At 42.9% G+C, this 18,180-nt stretch overlaps 1 protein-coding gene and 1 long non-coding RNA gene across 6 annotated transcripts in view; one reads left to right on the top strand and one right to left on the bottom strand.

Moving 5' to 3' along the window:
* RGL1 (ral guanine nucleotide dissociation stimulator like 1) overlaps nt 1–18,180 on the bottom strand; it is a 270,331-nt gene that overhangs the window by 130,352 nt on the left and 121,799 nt on the right. The window contains exon 1 of one of the 5 annotated variants that reach the window (XM_061160902.1): nt 347–427. The exons of the other annotated variants lie outside the window; for them this stretch is intronic. Within the exon in view, the coding sequence (XP_061016885.1) occupies nt 347–412 (66 nt within the window). The 5' untranslated portion in view covers nt 413–427. Of the gene's footprint in view, nt 1–346; nt 428–18,180 lie in introns of those variants that run through there. 5 annotated transcript variants of the gene reach the window in all.
* LOC133069378 (uncharacterized) lies at nt 34–17,490 on the top strand. The gene is made up of 5 exons (XR_009695843.1): nt 34–217; nt 9,586–9,888; nt 10,791–10,868; nt 16,245–16,313; nt 16,741–17,490. It is a non-coding gene; the product is annotated as an uncharacterized LOC133069378 (long non-coding RNA).

The following is an 18,180-nucleotide window of genomic DNA, read 5'->3' as shown; positions in this document are numbered from 1 at the left end:
CGGCGAGCGAGGGCGCCGCAGACTCCTCCCCACGCCACCCCGCCGCTCCGTGATGTCAGGCTTTCCTGTTTGTGCTCGGGAGCACACTCTCCCTTTCTGAAATCCCGCGGATAAAGTTAGCACGCCGTGATTTCTCCAGCTCTGAAGGTGATCGGCAGCCAGCCACCCTTTCCCGTGGATCAGGTTTTCCTGATTGGCCACCAGGTGCCCCCAAAAGGTCCGGGTGCGGTATGGGGATCTAAGCGTGTTTCTCCTTCCTTCGCTCAAAGAAGTAAAGGGGGAGGAGGTGCAAAAAGGGATGGGAGGAGGGGGTCGGATAAACGTCTATTATCTGCTTGTTACTTACGGAATTAGATTCAATCAGGGCGACCCCAGTGAGAACGGCAGTGCTAGAAGCCAGGAAGTTTTTCATAAGGACCAAAAAAAAAAAAAAAAAAACACACAGAAATTGGTCAGAGGGTATTCCAAAACCCACGCCCCAGGGTTGCGCTCGTCCTGAATCAGCACACCACCAACAGGAAATGGCTCTGGACGTCTTTCCACCCCCCATGGTTTAAGGCTCATCAACTGTAACTGGCCGCTGTGGGAGGCAAAGGGACAGAGCAGGAGACGGTTTTGCTGAGGCTGACAGCGTGCAAATTGGGCCACCGGCGGCCCGGGAGGTTCCCTGAGTCTCTGTGAGTCGTCACCATGGGCTGAGTTGTCTGTACTGTAGGGACACAGTGGGATGATAACCTCGGGGAGAGAGCCATTCAGAAGACACTGCCGGAGGGAGTTTTGTCCTAACGGAAAGTAAATCAACAGCGAAATTCCAGATGATAATATAATCAAACATTGGCACATGACAGAATTCCATGCCAATTGCAAAAAAAAAAAAAAAAAGTTTAGAGCTCATGTCTTTTATACTGTTCTCCCCTAAATGAATTTAATCGCCTTTAAATTTTTTTTAAAAGAAAGGCCTCTCGCTAATTGCCATGCTAAGGCATAAGGCTGGGCTTTGGTTAATGAGAAATATATTATGAACTGAAAAGCTAGAGAACCCAGTATACTGCTCTTCCCAGGAGAGCAAAATAAATGTCAGTGAGGGTGCATCCAGGAAAAATAACAAGATCTTTGGACACTTCCGAACTTCTCGAAGTCAATGGGCAAAGTTCCCCGCAAACAACCAGAATCTATTGGACAGAAGGAATGCTCTTTTTATTGAACTTTGATTATTTCTATTTTTACCAAACCACGTAAACTAGACCTTTCAGTGACCACCAGCATAGTGTCCCCAGTGTCCAGAGGAAAATGGTGCGGAAGACCTACCGTCTGCCTCTTAAGCCACTCCAGGCCCACCCCTATTCGGTGATCTTGAAGAACACAGGATACACCTGGGGGCAGTTAAACAACCCATCAGATTAATTTCACAACTACTTTAACCTGATTTTTGGCTGTGAATTTGGAGATGACTCCTTAAATGTTTTCTAGTTCAGGGATATTAAGACGTTTCTTCAAACTTGCCCCTCCCAGGAAGCCTTCTTGGACAGGACAGCTTATAACTCACAAGGCTCCAGTCAAGTTTCAGATCTCATCAGCCTCCTCTCCACCAACTCCCTGGCAGGCTACCTGATGAGTAAGGAGAAAATAGGCTTCCAGCAGATGCAGCTTCAAATCCTGGTTTTACACTAAGAGTGAACTTGGGTGCTACTTCCCTGGGCTTTCATTTCCTCATCTGTAAAATGGGACAAGGGCTTCCCTGATGGCCCTGGTAAAGAATCCGCCTGCTGATGCAGGAGACATGGGTTCGATCCCTGGGTCAGGAAGATCCCCTGGAGGAGGAAGTGGCAACCCACTCCAATATGCTTACCTGGGAAATCTCATGGACAGAGGAGCCTGGTGGTACAGTCCACGGGGTCACAAAAGAGTTGGACAGGCCTTAGTGACTAAACCAGAACAATAGCAAAATGGGACGAACATCTACCTCATAGAGTCTGAAAAAGGATTAAATGGAATATGTATACAACTCACCTAGGACATGATCAAAAAATCTCCATTCCCTTATTATCACACTTCCTCCCAAACTGCATTTTCCCAGACTCACTGAAAAGTTATATGTGTGCAATGTGCAGAAATCTAAAATGATGTCTTCTTACTAAATAATTTCAGAGAGATTTCCCAAGAATAACTACTTGTATTTATACCCAATAATGTACATGATTTAGTCCAAATGTTAATCCTCAAAAAAAGGTTGGTTTTCTGCTAGACAGAACACCCAAGTGTTGCAGTTTACAATTTTTAAATATTTATTTTAAAATATTCCACCTGCAGGCAGCTCAGCCAGTATTACCTTATTACATACTTTTGGGTTAAAATACTCCTGATCAGTATCTGGGGAGGATAAATCAGTAAACCATTTATAACTAAGTTTGAATTTATTTACGAGATTGATCTACCTATGACCTTATATAGTCCTAAAAGAACAAGTCAAGTTTTGTTTAAAGGATATCAGCAGTGTTTTGTACTTTTCACCTTTCATCTCCTTGGTTAAGTTTATTCCTAGGCATTTTATTCTTTTCGATGCTTTTTTAAGTGGGACTGTTTTCTTAATTTCATTTTCAGATTGCTCATCATTAATGTATAGAAATGCAACTGATTTCATGTATTAATTTTATATCCTGCAACTTTACTCGATTCATTTGTTAGTTCTGATAAGTTTCAACAAATAGTGCTGGGAAAACTGGATATTCACATGTAAAAGAATGAAATTGAACACATCTAACATCACACACAAAAATCAACTCAAAATTAATTAAAGACTTAGGCAGAAGACCTGAAACTATAAAATTCATAGAAGACTACATAAGGGAAAAGCTTCATAACACTGGCGTTTGCAATGATTTCATGGCTATGACACCAAAACCAGAGGCAACAAAATCAAAAATAGACATGTGAGACTACATCAAACTAAAACACGTCCACACAGCAAAGGAAACAGTGAAAATGCAACCTGTGGTATGAGAGGAAATATTAGCAGAAAGCATCTGATAAAGAGTTAATATCCATAATATATAAGGAACTCCTATAACTCAATGGCAAAAATAATAACTGAATTTTTAAATGGGCAAAGGACTTTAAAAAAAAAGCATTTCTCCAAAGATGTACAAATGGTCAACAGTTCTGTGAAAAGAAGCTCACCATGACTAATCATCAGGGAAATGCAAATCAAAACCAAATAAGATATTGTATCACCTCACACCTCTTAGGATGGCCATTACTTAAAACAAAACAAAACAAAACCACACCTGTTGACCAGGATGTGGAGCAAAAGAAACACCTGGACACTACTGGTGAGAATGTTAATTGGTACAGTCCTCACAGAAAACAATGTGGAGGTTCTTCAACAAATTAAGAATAAAACTACCATATGACCCAGCAATTCCATACTGGGTATTTATCCAAAAGAATTGAAATCAAGATCTCAGAGAGACCTGAGGGCTCCCACATTCATTGCAGCACTATGTATAATAGCCAAAATGTGGAAACAATGTAAATGTATGTCGGTGCATCAATGGATAAAGAAGATGTGATATATATATAAACAGAATATTATTCAGCCTTGAAAAAGGACATCTTGTCATATGCAACTACACAGATCTCCTTGCACTGCAAGGAGATCCAACCAGTCCATCCTAAAGGAAATCAGTCCTGAATGCTCATTGGAAGGACTGATGCTGAAGCTGAAACTCCAATACTTTGGCCACCTGCTGTGAAGAGCTGACTCATTCCTGATGCTGGGAAAGATTGAAGGCGGGAGGAGAAGGGGAAAACAGAGGATGAGATGGTTGGATGACATCACTGACTCGATGGACATGAGTTTGAGTAAGCTCTGGGAGTTGGTGATGGACAGGGAAGCCTGGCGTGCTGCAGTCCCTGGGGTTGTAAAGAGTCGGACACAACTGAGCAACTGAACTGAACTGAACTACACAGATGAACCTAGACGCCATTATGCTAAGTTAAATAAGCCCGTCCAGAAGGACAAATATTGCATGATTGCACTTACATGCGGTATCTCAATTAATCAAAGTTGTAGAAGCAGACAGTAGAAGTGTGGTTGCCAGGAGCTAGGGGAGGGGGAAATAAGGAGTTGGTCTTCAGTGATGAAAAAGTGCTAGAGATCTACTGTACAGTATGTTTATAGTTAACAGGTATTGTACACTTGAAATTTGTTAGTTGAGGGGAGGGGAAGGAAATCAGAAAATACCTATTCTTAAGGCATTAGGATGTTGCTAGGAATAGTTTTATGTCACCATATTTGGTGATCACTGGAAGTCAGGAGCAATAGAAGATTCTTAGGATATAACAGGAAAAGGGAAGAGGTATGGAAGAACCCCAAATGAGAGAAAGAAAAAAATTTTTTTCTTGCTCAGGGCCAATAAATAGAGAACTGGTAAGAGCAGACATAAGCAGCTTGTGTGCAGATTCTTTAAGAAACTCTATCAGGAAATGGAAATACAGTTTATATACTCCATTTGTTCATTTATTTAGTCATTGGCTTCTATGACATCATGCTTTTCTCGATTTTACTCTACATCTCTGGCTGCAAGAAAAAAGTGAAAAATATAAAAATTGTGCAGTATAGTTATGTATGTAGGTTGACATGGAGTAATACTTATGTGCCTGGGTAAATGATGAGACACTTGTTATATCTCAACCTAGAGTTGACCCTCACTTCTCATAGCCTTGTCCTCATACTTCCTCTCATGCCTATCGTGAGTGTTAAATAAACTATCCTATATAAAGTAGCTAACAGAATAAACTATGCTAAATAAAGCACCTGAGAGAGTGCTTTTGGAACACAGGCGGCCTTGAATAAAAATGTATCTTCTTCTCTCCCTACCCCCACACTCTCCCTTTAGTGTAATTCTGTGTTCATTTACTGCATTTGGTTTGCAATCTGCATGTTCTTTAGATGTCTGCTTAGGTAATAGATTGTACTGTGTGACAGAAGAGTCAGAACAGTGCAAGTATAATAGACATTGTACTTGGAAATAAGTGGGCAAACACTTGTCTTAAATATGGCAATATCAGCATAAGATAGAAAGGGGAAGGCCACGGCTTTGTCCTCAAACTCACTGCTGGACTGTGATGTCCTGCGCCCAGTTGAAAGTATAGAGGAAAACAGTCCTGAGACAGCGACAGTAATAATAACAACAGCTATGTGAACAAAGCTAAATAATTGAGAGGTCAGGACCCTCCTTCCACACATTAAGACTGCCGAGTGCATATTGCCTCTGCTTTCCTAAAGCCCTTACCTAAACAGATGAGCTTGAAAATTTTTCACACTTTTGAACAGAATTGATAATAGCCACTTTGCACCATTTTATTCACAATCTATATATACCTTCAGCATTCCACGCATGCATGCTCAGTTGCTCAGTCGCGTCCGACTCATTTTGACCTCATAGACTGTTGCCTGCCAGGCTCCTCTGTCCATGGGATTGATTCTCCAGGCAAGAATACTGGAGTGGGTTGCCATTTCCTTCTCCAGAGGATCTTCCTGACCCAGGGATCAAACCCACATCTCCTGCATTGGCAGTAGGATTCTTTACCACTGAGCCACCTAGGAAGCTTAGCTATCTATAGGTCCCTAAAAAAAAACTTTTGGTGAGGTACATAAACAAATAAATCTTTTACTTCTTCTTAACTCCTTCCCCCAACAATATCAGAGGTTTGTCCAAATGTAAACCACTTAATCCTCTCAGCATCCCTATGAAATGCTTCCCCCTAGTCTTCAGGCTTATAAGCTATGTTGCTCATTAACTTTCCTTCTTCAGCCTTTCACCATCAGCCAGGCATCCTGCTATGGTTGTTTCTAGCTCTGCTAACTGGGGTTGCTCCATTCGCCAACTCTTTGCTTGAACTTTCAACCTTGCTTTGCAAAAGGTAAGGAACCAGTCATGCTTGGTTAAAGATGACCAGTCCTCCAAACATTTAAAGCAGTAGAGGGTTGTTACTATTTTCTGAGGGCCCAAAGTTATTTTTACTAATTATCACGGACATACTATGAGGTAGGAGTTAAAATTTTTCTATGCTCTGTTATTAGGGAGTTATTTAATTTAAGCAAGCAAATTACAAGTCAATTTTAGATGGACCTACTACAACCAAAAGAAGAGGCTGCCTTAGGGGGTAGAAAATGGAGACAGAAGAAGCATAAATAGCACTTGACAGATGGCAGGCCAAAGGCAGAAGACTCCTCTGGCCATGATGACAAACGCTTTTCAACTAATAGTTTACCAGTTGGGGGTGGTTATTCGTAATTGTTGATGATGCCTTCCTGAGGAGGAAGTTGGTTACTGGAATACTGTTTGTAAGTTGGGCTAATAAGCATTATAAGCTCATCTAATTACAGATTTCTGTAAAAGACATCCAGAAATGTGTTCACATGGTTGAAAAGATCAAAACATAGAACAATCAGCTCAGACATAATGGCAGGTCTCTGTGATACATAACAAAACATTCTACAAAATGGGAAATGGGTGACCTGAGGCCAGGATGGGTTTTGACCAAGACTCTGGAAGAAGTTACTGGGCAATGAGCCAAATCATATCTTGTTTCAGGGCTCAAGGAACGTCTTTTTTCCATAATGTATTGAAGTGGTACCAAAAACCCAAATAAAGCTGCTAGAACATGTAGTCGGAGACACCTAGATTTGAGTCCTGATCAATCCAGTTCTCTCTGAGGCACAGTCTCATCTCTAAGTCTGTATAAAAAACAGGGATATAAACACCTTCCTCATTGGCTCAGAGTGAGAATTAAATGAGTCTTTGGCACCGTATCGGGCACCATAGTTAATACTCAGTTACGGTTGTTGATGGTGATAATGGTGTCAAGCCAACAAGTTGCAAAAGCTACAAGACACTGACTACATGAAAAAATCAGACCTGTAGATTGAGTCGCTCAAGACTTTGCAGCTTGAAGCCAAAACTTCATGATACAAAGGACCAGAATGGTCAGTCGGTGAGCAACATCAAGTCTCCATATGGCACAGAAAAATACTGCACTTTGTGTCCTTTCCTACCTCAGACTACCTCCATGCAGGGATCAGAGTAATCTTTTAAAATCACCAAACCATCACCTCCTATTCTTTTTTCTCTATTTATTTTTAATTGAAGGATAACTACTTTACAATACTGTACTGGTTTCTACCATATAGCAACATGAATCAGTCATAGGTAAACATAGGTCCCCTCCTTCTTGAGCCTCCCTCCCACATCCCGGCTCATCCCACTCCTCTTGGTGGTCACAGAGCCTCAGTTTGAGTTCCTTGAGTCATACAGAAAATTTCTACCAGCTACCTGTTTTAAATCCCTCTAGTAGCTCCCCATTGCTAAGAATAAAAACCTAAATCCTTTTCATATTCCATAAAGTCTTGCCCAGGCTGGCCCCTTCCACTTCACTTTCTATACACTCTCTGGGCTCAGCGACCTCAGTCTTTCTTTCTTATTTATTTACTTGGCTGTGCCAGGCCCTGGTTGCAGCACGCAGGATCCTCAATCTTCATTGTGGCATGTGGTATCTAGTTCCCTGACCAGGAAAAAAACACAGGCTTCCTGCATTAAAAGCATGGAATATTAGCCACTGGACCACCAGGGAAGTCCTCCACCCCCAGTCATCTTTCAATGCCTTGAACATATCTGGCTCCCCACCATCACAGAGCCTTTACTCATGTGATTCCCTCTTTGGGGGACATTCCTCCTTCCTCTCCTCTCCCATTTGGGCTAAATCCCCCTATTATGTGCTCTCGTGGCAACTTCTCCCTTGGCAGTTCTATCACATTTGTAATTTTTCATCAAATTGTGTGATTATTTGATAAATATCCATTCCCCCCAAACTCTGTGCAGGCAGAGGTAATGTCAGTTTTCTCATCATTGTATTCCAGCACCTCACACAGTACCTAACACATGGTAGATGCTCAATAAATATCTGACCTATCAACAGAGAGATACATAGATAAATTCATGCTATAAATTCATCAAGTGCTTAGTAATTGTTGCTGAATAAATAAATATAAATTTAATATAAATAAATATAAGTATAAATTTTCTTGGGCTCCAAAATCACTGCAGATGGTGACTGTAGCCATGAAATTAAAAGATACTTGCTCCTTGGAAGAAAAGCTATGACCAACCTAGACAGCATATTAAAAAGCAGAGACATTACTTTGCCAACAAAGGTCTGTCTAGTCAAAGCTATGGTTTATCCAGTGGTCATGTATGGATGTGAGAGTTGAACCATAAAGAAAGCTGAGAGCCAAAGAATTGATGCTTTTGAACTGTTGTGTTGGAGAAGACTCTTGAGAGCCCCTTCAACTGCAAGGAGATCCAACCAGTCAATCCTAAAGGAAATCAGTCCTGAATATTCATTGGAAGGACTGATGCTGAAGCTGAAACTCCAATACTTGGGCCACCTGATGCGAAGAACTGACTCATTGGAAAAGACCCTGATGCTGGGAAAGACTGAAGGCAGGAGAAGGGGACGACAGAGGATGAGATGGTTGGATGGCATCACTGACTCAATGGACATGAGTTTGAGCACACTCCGGGAGTTGGTGGTGGATAGGGAAGCCTGGCGTGCTGCAGTCCATGGAGTCGCAGAGTTAGACACTACTGAGTTACTGAACTGAACTGAATATAAATAAATCTTAGATATTATCTCTACCTTAAGGTTGCTTATACTGTAGAAGCAGAAAAAGAACATAAAGGGAAAAAATAAAATGACTTTACAAAACCACAGATTAGCAGGTACAGATTTAGAGAGCAGGGTACTGAGCAATGTGTCTCAGAGAGGAAGCTGAGAAAAGGGGCCAGGTGGTGAGTGCCCTTAAAGGACTTGCAGATAATTACAGTTTTTATTAAGGCTTCGTTACCACTAGTTTTGAAGAAAAAAAAAAAAAAGCAAGATGTACTGGAAGGAAGAAAAGGAAGTCTTCCAGTAGAAAGAATGGAAGCTTCAGAGGATAATAATTACTTACAAAAGTGGCTAATGTAGTCCAGAGAAATGAAGTTTAAATAAAGAAGTTGGTTGGTGGAGATTCCTGGTTTGGTTTAAGAGGAAACTGAAATGGTAAGAGTGTGAACAAGATGATTCTAATACTTGTCCAAAGGATGGCTTAGAGGTAAGAAGGTGGAGCGGTAGGGTCATCGGATAGGAAGCTATTACAGTCATATACTTGCCAAATAGTCAACCTAGGCTGAGACAAGAGTTTTAAAATAAACAGTCTGAATGATATTCTGGAAAAATAAATGTTGCAACTTGAGGACAGGGAGCATGTTGCAAGGAAATGAAGAGGGGACAAAAAAAAGACCTGCAAGTTTTAAAGAGTGGGACACTGGGATCCTGGTGGAGACATGAAAACAAAGAGAAAATGGGAGGGGCATTTTGTTTTGGGTGAAAATATGATCAGTTCAGTTCTGGAGAGAAAGAAAATAGAGATATTGAAGTGATGGGAAGAAAAGATAAAGACTAGAAATGGAGAAAGTGAGTTGCAAGTTAGTACGCATAGGAAGTTGTTTGAAATCACTAACGCATGTAATTCTCCCTCAGGTGAAGAGATGCGGAGTCTAAACAACCTCAAAATGCATCTACAACTGAAGATGACCAAACAAAAATAACCAGAAGACAAGAGAGAGAGGGAAGGGGAACCGGGAGAGCTTGGGTTTTATGGAAGCTAACGCTGAAAGAAAAGCTTACTGCCACTAAAAATTCTCAAACACACTAAAATCAATCTTGGAATACAGTCAATGGACCTTAGAATACTTCGAATGAGTAAAGATTTACTTTCTGTCATCATCACAAGATGCTGCACACATTTGAAAAGGATTTTCCCTGTTTAAAGACAAAGAAAAGGTGTTTTTTTAAATTTAATTATCACTAGTTATTCTAGTCTGTGAACACGCTTCAATAAAATGTAACCAAAGTTAATTGAAAGTCCTAGTGTGGTCAGTTATATAACACCAGAATTGCTGAATAGCTTAAATGTGGTGTTTTCCCAGAAATATTTGTCTTTTGGATGAAACCAAGAATGGAAAGTTTCTGCCTTAAAGGAGAACTTTGGAGAAGGTGGAAAGAAAAGAAAAACATATATGATGGAAATCTAACTTTCATCATAATTAGCCCAAATGCTGCAAGTATGGTAACTACTCACACAGAAAGAGACAAAGAAAAGTAAATCTCACTGTTTTAGAGAGTTACTTGTGAGCCATATATCAATTTGATGTCTTTTTAAAAATCAGAAAGTATCTCAAATATTGCCTTTGCCAGGAACAAATTTTAGACAGATCTTTGGTTCTTGTTATTTCCCTGTTAAACTGGCAGAATCAACGGCTACTAACTCATACTTAATCCTGTTTTGTCTAGGACATGAAACGAGGTCTATAGAATGAAAATGTGTTCAGTTCAGGGCAGGAGAAGGGGAGAAGCCATAACCCTTGGTTGATTCAACTTCTTTTAGATAGAATAGTGGATGCTCTAGAAAGCTGCCTATACTGGTTTTTCTTCCCTTTCCATCCAGAGATAATGGGTGTGCCCGCGCGCGCGTGCGTGCGTGCGTGCGTGCGTGTGTGTGTGTGTGTTATGGAAAAGGGGAGTTTTGGATGCATGCAGTGGGAGGTGGGGTGTTGGGTGAGGTGTGCGTGTGTGTGTGTCTGAACTGAGTGAGTGTGTATGTATTATAGGATGAGAGAATTGATAAGAGTAGATTGGCCTTCATCTTGAACCTTAATCATAAAAATCTCATGATTTCTCTCCAGAATCACGTAAATTCAACAGAAAGGCACTGTAAAGAAATGACAATACAACTGTAAGTTATACGGCAACGTTAGAACAAAGTAAGTAACATACATTTACTTATAGCCAAATAGATGATATATTTAACGTTATTTGAAGGAATTCCTCTCCTGTAGCTTGTCAGGATGCCTTGCTGTGAAGTCAGTGTGTCCTGTACCTCAGAAAACCACACCACCCTTGGCTGAAGGCTCATGACCTTAGCATGGAGACCAGCTGGCATTCCTGGCATGCATGCCCAACTCTAACTAAGTCCTTGGTCCTCGCCACCTGCAAAGGATGGGCAAGCAGAGGGAAATGCCTCAACATGATTAGTCCTATAAATCAGTATCAGACTCTAGCTGTCCAAAGAGGGTCCAAGAGATCCTAGAATCAGTTCCAGGTTCCTAGGATTCCAGGACTAAACTGGACCACCCAGGATTTTGTCGTGACCATGAACCATGTGAAGTGCATCGTCTTGGGGTGGTGGAGATCAGATCAAAACAGAAGAAGCCCGACTCTGACTATCATCTCATAGAACAGAGCTGCCATCTCTGCAGTGCTGGACAGCCTGTCTCTGGACTATTTTGTGGGAGAGAATTACAAGTCTTTCGTGTTTAAATTGTTGTGAATTTGGCTCTCTGTTACAAGTAGCCAGACCTACATTCTAATTAATATACCTGTTAAACAGAAATCAGTAGAAAGTCACTTAGCCAAAGGCTAGATCATAATATTCTAAGACTGACTCTCATGTACTCTGATTCTGAAATTGTTCTGGGCTCTAAAAGGGATTCTTTTACCCATTTATGAGCTCCTGTGCAATGAATATTTGCGTGTTCACTACATCACAGGCACTGTGCTAGGCACTGCAGAAATAACTTTCAACAAGACAGTCCTGGTGACTGCCTCCTGGTGCTGATGGATTAGAGGGAGAACCAGAACAAACCATGTACATTACAGGATGCTAAGTGCAGAGAGAAGGGATGTTGTTGGAGCACACAGGCTGAGCCTACAGGATTTCAGGGGTTGCTTCCCAGAGAAAATGACCCCCACAGTGAGCTCTGAAAGCTGAGAAGGACTTAGAAGTATGAGAAGAAGGGGATGAAGGAGGAAGAGCGAACAGTCCCGGCAGAGGAGGCAGAACAGGGGCAGGCCCGGGACTCAGAGGGGTCACAGATCAAATAGAACCCTAGGCATGGCCTAGTTCATCAAATGTGCCAAATATGCAGGGACTACACATTTTTCCTGAAAAAGAAGTAGCACTAATTGACTTAATAGTATAACATAGTAGAGACACGGGTTAGATCCCTGAGTCAGGAAGATCCCCTAGGAAAGGAAATGGCAACCCACTCCAGTATTCTTGCCTGGGAAGTCCCATGGATGGAGGAACCTGGTGGCCTACAGTCCACGGGGTCACAGAGTCGGACATGGCTGAATATAACATACTAACTGGACACATGTCCCTTGGAAACATGAAGGATGCTTTTGTTTTATTTTATATAACCCCATAATCCCTCAAATAATTCTCTGGGAAGGGTCAGGTAAATAAATAACTATCTTAAGGACTTTAACAGAGCACATGCTATGCATCAGGTGCTAACTGCACCTCCTGGTCCCAGGTCTCAAGTCAGGGAGGCAAAGCCAGCAGGCGAGAGGAAAGGGTGTGCCCGTGAGCTTCTGGGCTTCCCTGGCGGCTTAGTGGTGAAGGACCCGCCTGCCAATCAGGAGATGAGGGTTCACTCTCTGGGTAGGGACTATCCCATAGAGGAGGAAATGGCAACCCACTCCACTATCCTTGCCTGGAAAATCTCATGGACAGAGGAGCCTGGTGGGCTACAGTCCACAAAAAGAGTCACAAAAAGAGTCGGACAAGACTGAAGCGACTAAACAGCAAACAACAGGAAACCATACAGACTCCAAACTCCAAATCAGAATGCTAGTGTTACAGTTTGTTCTGCTTAGAACAGCCATCTGAGCACAAACAGAGGAGAGTCCAGTCCCTCTCTGGGGGTGGGGACACAGGCTGGCTGGAAGGACCTCTTGCAAGTCTACCTTGGGCATACTCGGTGCTGGTGCGACCCCTGACCAGGGAGTGAGAGAGAAGAAGAGTGAGGAAAAAGGGAGAAAAAGCAACTTTAGAGATGGGGAATGCTGGGAGCCTCCTGACGGAGACTTGAAGGATGAACAGAATGTCTAGGTGGGAGGGGAAGGGTTTGAGGGAAGCAGAGCAGAAGAGGGGAGAGAAATCTGAGCAGAAGAATTTTTGGCATGAGCCAAAAATAAATAAATAAAGTTTAAAACGTAGACTTCAAGGCACAGAGCACCACAAGAGAAAGAGACATTTCGTAAGGCTAAAAGGGGCAATGTATCAGGAGGATGAGTATAAATGTATATGTACTTGATTAGACAGATTGAAAAAACAAAAACAAAAATGTGAGCCCAAGCTGGCTTCCCTGACTCAGACAGTGAAGAGTCCGTCTGCAATGCAGGAGACCTGGGTTCGATCCCTGGGTCAGGAAGATTCCCTGGGGAAGGAAATGGCAACCCACTCCAGTATTCTTGTCTGGGAAATCCCATGGACAGAGGAGCCTGGCAGGCTACAGTCCATGGGGTCGCAAAGAGTCGGGACACAATTGAGCGACTAACACCTTCAAGCTTGGAGTCAAATGTGAGGCCATCCCAGACTAGACAGAGGGAAGGAGGCCACCCAGCCCCCTCACACCACACACCCACACTCACCCATCGCCCCTCTGGCTCACTGTCTCGCCAGAGCATTCCACGAGTCGTATGAATGGAAATGTATAACTTTACCCAGTGTAGGCTGTCCAAGTTCCTCTGTGCTCTAGTGGTTTGAGATTTACATCCCTGACGTAGGTCAGAATTATGTATAATTTATTCACTAAAGCATGACTGTCATCTGTTTACAGACACAAATATCTTTGCATTGGTAATCACTAACACTTTCTGTCATTTTGCAGTTTACAAAATGATTCCACATATATTAGTTCCCTTAATCCTCACGACTCCCAAAAGTAGAGGTATTACTATCTCCATTTTATGACTTAAGAAAGTGAAATGTCACGACTGCAAAGACAACATAAATGCTTAGAGCCAGGTCTTTTGACTCCAAATATCATGCCACTTTCAAAAGAATACATTTTTATTTCCAGAACATTTGTCTGCATTCTTGCTTGTATGTTTTTAGGACTTACGGCACCTCAAGGAGTACATTAGTTCTTCATGAAAAAAAAGTTCAAGTGTTAGCTGCTCAGACATGTCTGATTTGCTACCTTGTAGACTGTAGCCCTCCAGGCTCCTCCGTCCCTGGCATCGTCCAGGCAAGAATATCAGCGTGGGTAGCCATCCCCATACCCACTAGTAATCAGAGGTGCATCCACAGTTGCCAGCCGTCAAGAATGACGTCCTCACTGGTTCTTTCATGAGTGTTTCTGCCCAGTGCCCCTATCCTGGCTCAGGTTCCTCAGACGTGGCACAACGGCCCCATTCATTCATTCATACAATCATGCAGACGGTCATTATGCTCCAAGTACTGTGCTAAGTGCTGGGCAAACTGGAGGATCAATACAGAGAGCCCCTGCTTTCAGAGGACCTACCATCTTAGGAAGGAGAGAGACCAGGATATGGGACCTTGTAAAAAGAACGCGCGAATGCTTTTTGGAGGAAGCACGAGGTGAGACCCCTAGCATTGAGCGGCTCTTAATCCAGAGTTAAGGAGTCAGGGATGGCTAAAGCTGAGACTTTAATGGGAAGCAAAAATGAGCGTGAACGTTTTCAACAGTACGAGAACCATGAACTTCCAGATGTTCAAGCTGGATTTAGAAAAGGCAGAGGAATCAGAGATCAAATTGCCAATATCCGTTCATTCATTGAAAAAGCAAGAGAGTGCCAGAAAAACATCTACATCTGCTTTATTGATTATGCCAAAGCCTTTGACTGGGTAGATCACAACAAACTGTGGAAAATTCTTCAAGAGATGGGAATAGCAGACCACCTGACCTGCCTCCTGAGAAATCTATATGCAGGTCAAGAAGCAACAGCTAGAACTGGACATGGAACAACAGACTGGTTCCAAATTGGGAAAGGAGTCAAGGCTATATATTGTCACCCTGCTTATTTAACTTATATGCAGAGTACATCATGAGAAACGCTGGACTGGATGAAGCACAAGCTGGAATCAAGATTGCTGGGAGAAACATCGATAACCTCAGATATGCAGATGACACCACCCTTATGGCAGAAGGCGAAGAACTGAAAAGCCTCTTGATGAAAGTGAAAGAGAAGAGTGAAAAAGTTGGGTTAAAACTCAACATTCAGAAAACTAAGATCATGGCATCCAGTCCCATTACTTCATGGAAAATATATGGGGAAACCATGGAGACAGTGACAGGCTTTATTTTGGGGGGCTCCAAAATCACTGCAGATGGTGACTGCAGCCATGAAATTAAAAGACACTTGTTCCTTGGAAGAAAAGCTATGACCAAGCATATAAAAAGATAGCATATTAAAAAGCAAAGACATTACTTTGCCAACAAAGGTCCATCTAGTCAAAGCTATGGTTTTTCTTGTAGTCATGTATGGATGTGAGAGTTGGACCATAAAGAAAGCTGAGAGCCAAAGAATTGATGCTTTTGAACTGTGGTGTTGGAGAAGGCTCTTGAGAGTCCCTTGGACTGCAAGGAGATCCCACCAGTCCATCCTAAAGGAAATCAGTCCTGAATATTCATCAGAAGGACTGATGTTGAAACTCCAATACTTTGGTCACCTGATGCAAAGAACTGACTCATTGGAAAAGACTCTGATGCTGGGAAAGATTGAAGGTGGGAGGAGAAGGGGACAACAGAGGATGAGATGTTTGGATGGCATCACCGATTCAGTGGACATGAGTTTGAGTAAACTCTGGGAGTTAGTGATGGACAGGGAAGCCTGGCAAGTTGCAGTCCATGGGGTCACAGAGTTGGACACGACTGAGCGACTGAACTGAACTGAATCTAGGGGGAGAATACTTAGTTCAGGAAAAGGAATGACATGAACAAAGGTATGGATGCCAATGGGAAGAAAGTAACTTCACAGATACCACTGAATATACTTTGACAGCCTGAAGGATGAGTGCAGTGGGAAGGCACTGCTGAGAGATAAGAGTCAGATTATGAAGAGCCTGGGAGCCCCGTGAAAGAATCTGGGCTTTATCCTGGAGCAATGGAAACCATGAAAAGATATCACACAGTAGAGTGACATGAGAAGAGTCACATTTTAAACAGATCTGACTGCAGTATAGAGAAACGATTCGAGCAGCACGGCCCCCATATAAATATGTGTGAGCCACTTAGGGAATTTTAACTTTTCTAGGAACCACTTTAAAAAATAACAGGACAGATGAAATTAATAATTAATTTTAATAATCTAGTTTCTTTAATCCACAGTACTAGAAAGAGGTATGGCGAGAAGTGAACACGTGGGAGAAGTACTCAGGAAGTAGACACTTGTTACAGGTGAGAACTTACTTTAGTTCATTTGACTCATTAGGATCAAATGAATCTTCCTGAAATATAGCTCTACTTAAGATATCCCTGTGTTTTAATTTTTCCACATTTTTGCTCTTTAGCCACCAGATAAAGCCCAGACTTTTTAGCCAGCAGCAGACTCTGCCTTTCCTCCGGCATCTGCATCCTCCCATCCACATTGATGGGCCTCTCTGCTCCCATCTGTGGACCCAGCATCTAAGACCAGTCATAACCTTATGCAGAAGGAATGAAAAGGCCTCAGCTCAGCGCTCTGGAATGGAGCATCAGACTTCTGCTCCTTCTTAGAGTCAGGCCCCCATGTTCCAGGTCTGACTCCTGGCTTGGAAGTCTGCCTGGTCCCTCTGGGGTGGGGGCCTTGCATTTCACTCTCCATTCCACTTTTTCCTCCTTCCAGAGTTTGGAAGTCTGCCCATGAACCTGAGCTTAGCGGCTGGAGCCTGCTGACTGCTGACCGACATTCTTATTCCCTCCCTGCTGAAGACATTTCTTAGGGCCACCTGGTGCTAGATTTTCCAGTACCAGCACCTCCCAGCCTCAAGATCTGCCAGCCACCTCCCAACATCAGCTCCACTCACCCAGGCAAGTAGAGTGACCACCTTGTCATCTGCTGCCATATTCCTCTGAGTCTCCCTTCCAACGCCTTGTCTGCAGCCTAGACTTGCCCCACAGCTCCTACCCCAGCCCCCCGGCAGATCTAGCCTCTGCCAGCTTGCTCTGTCTTTGGCAGTGAACCCGGCCATTTCTAACAATGTCTTGAGCTATAACGATCAACCATCAAGGCCCTGAAAACTTCCACCCCCCGCCACTGAAACTTCTTCCTCCCTAAGCTCGTGTACCCTTTACTCCAGTCAAAATCATCTCCCTGTCATTTGCCATTCATGCCCCACGCTTACTGACCTCGCTGATTCACTCCATCCAACGACTCAGCCTGGAAAGGGCCTTCTCCCATTCCATCCCCATTCCCTGAGGGATTCTTACTAAATATTAAGCCCCCAAACATGACAATCTGTAATCTCCTCCTCATCCTGACTGGAAATGACATCCCTCTCCTCTGAACTCCTCCAGTTCATTATCTGGATTTCCAGTATGGCTTTTATTACATTCTTCCTTCTTGCAAATGTCTTATCTCCCCAAGAATATAAATAAATGGCTTGGGAATAAGATCCATGTCTGATTACTTAGCAAAGCAAAATAGCTAGGGGAGAGGGAAGGAGGGAAAGAGGGACTTGGCTCCATTCTGCAAAATGAGTAACAGTCCATCAAGGATTATAACAGAGCAAGCGTGCACAGTCAAGCGCCTGCTTAGCATCCTTAATATCATTCCTGAAACATGGGGGATACGGGCCCCTGTCCCTATAGATGTTAAGGAAATTTTCTGAGAGTCCCTTAAGTAATATACAATATTATTCTATATAGCCTCTCTATTTAGAGTTATCTCTTTGCATCTCCCCCTCAACCCCAAATGCATCTGGGAGCCCCCACTCTCCCACCCTAAGTCTTGATGGTTCCTAAAACAGAGTTGGAATAAATTCAGCCACCCAGTTCAGACCCCTGCAGTCCCTCCTTGGCACCTCCTAGGTCCACAAGTGTGATAAAAGGCAGCACAGCAGCTTTCCCCGGGGACAGAAAGAAATCCGTGGACCCAAGGATCATGGGACAAGCCTCCCACCAGCACAAGCAGGAAACGTAGACTGCCAAGAGTGGGTGTTTCTGTTTGTTATTAAAACGGGCAAAGTTAGTTCTCGCTCCCTGAATAGTAGTCAGCCTCTTGTTCCCTGTGTCGCAGTACATGCTGGACGTGGAGACTGTTTTGCCAAATGTCTATGACATGGTA

The sequence above is a fragment of the Dama dama genome, chromosome 14 (assembly GCF_033118175.1).
Source record: "Dama dama isolate Ldn47 chromosome 14, ASM3311817v1, whole genome shotgun sequence".
Taxonomy (NCBI): Eukaryota; Metazoa; Chordata; class Mammalia; order Artiodactyla; family Cervidae; genus Dama; species Dama dama.
Note: the sequence above shows the minus strand (reverse complement) of the source record. Positions and strands in the feature narration are given on the sequence as shown.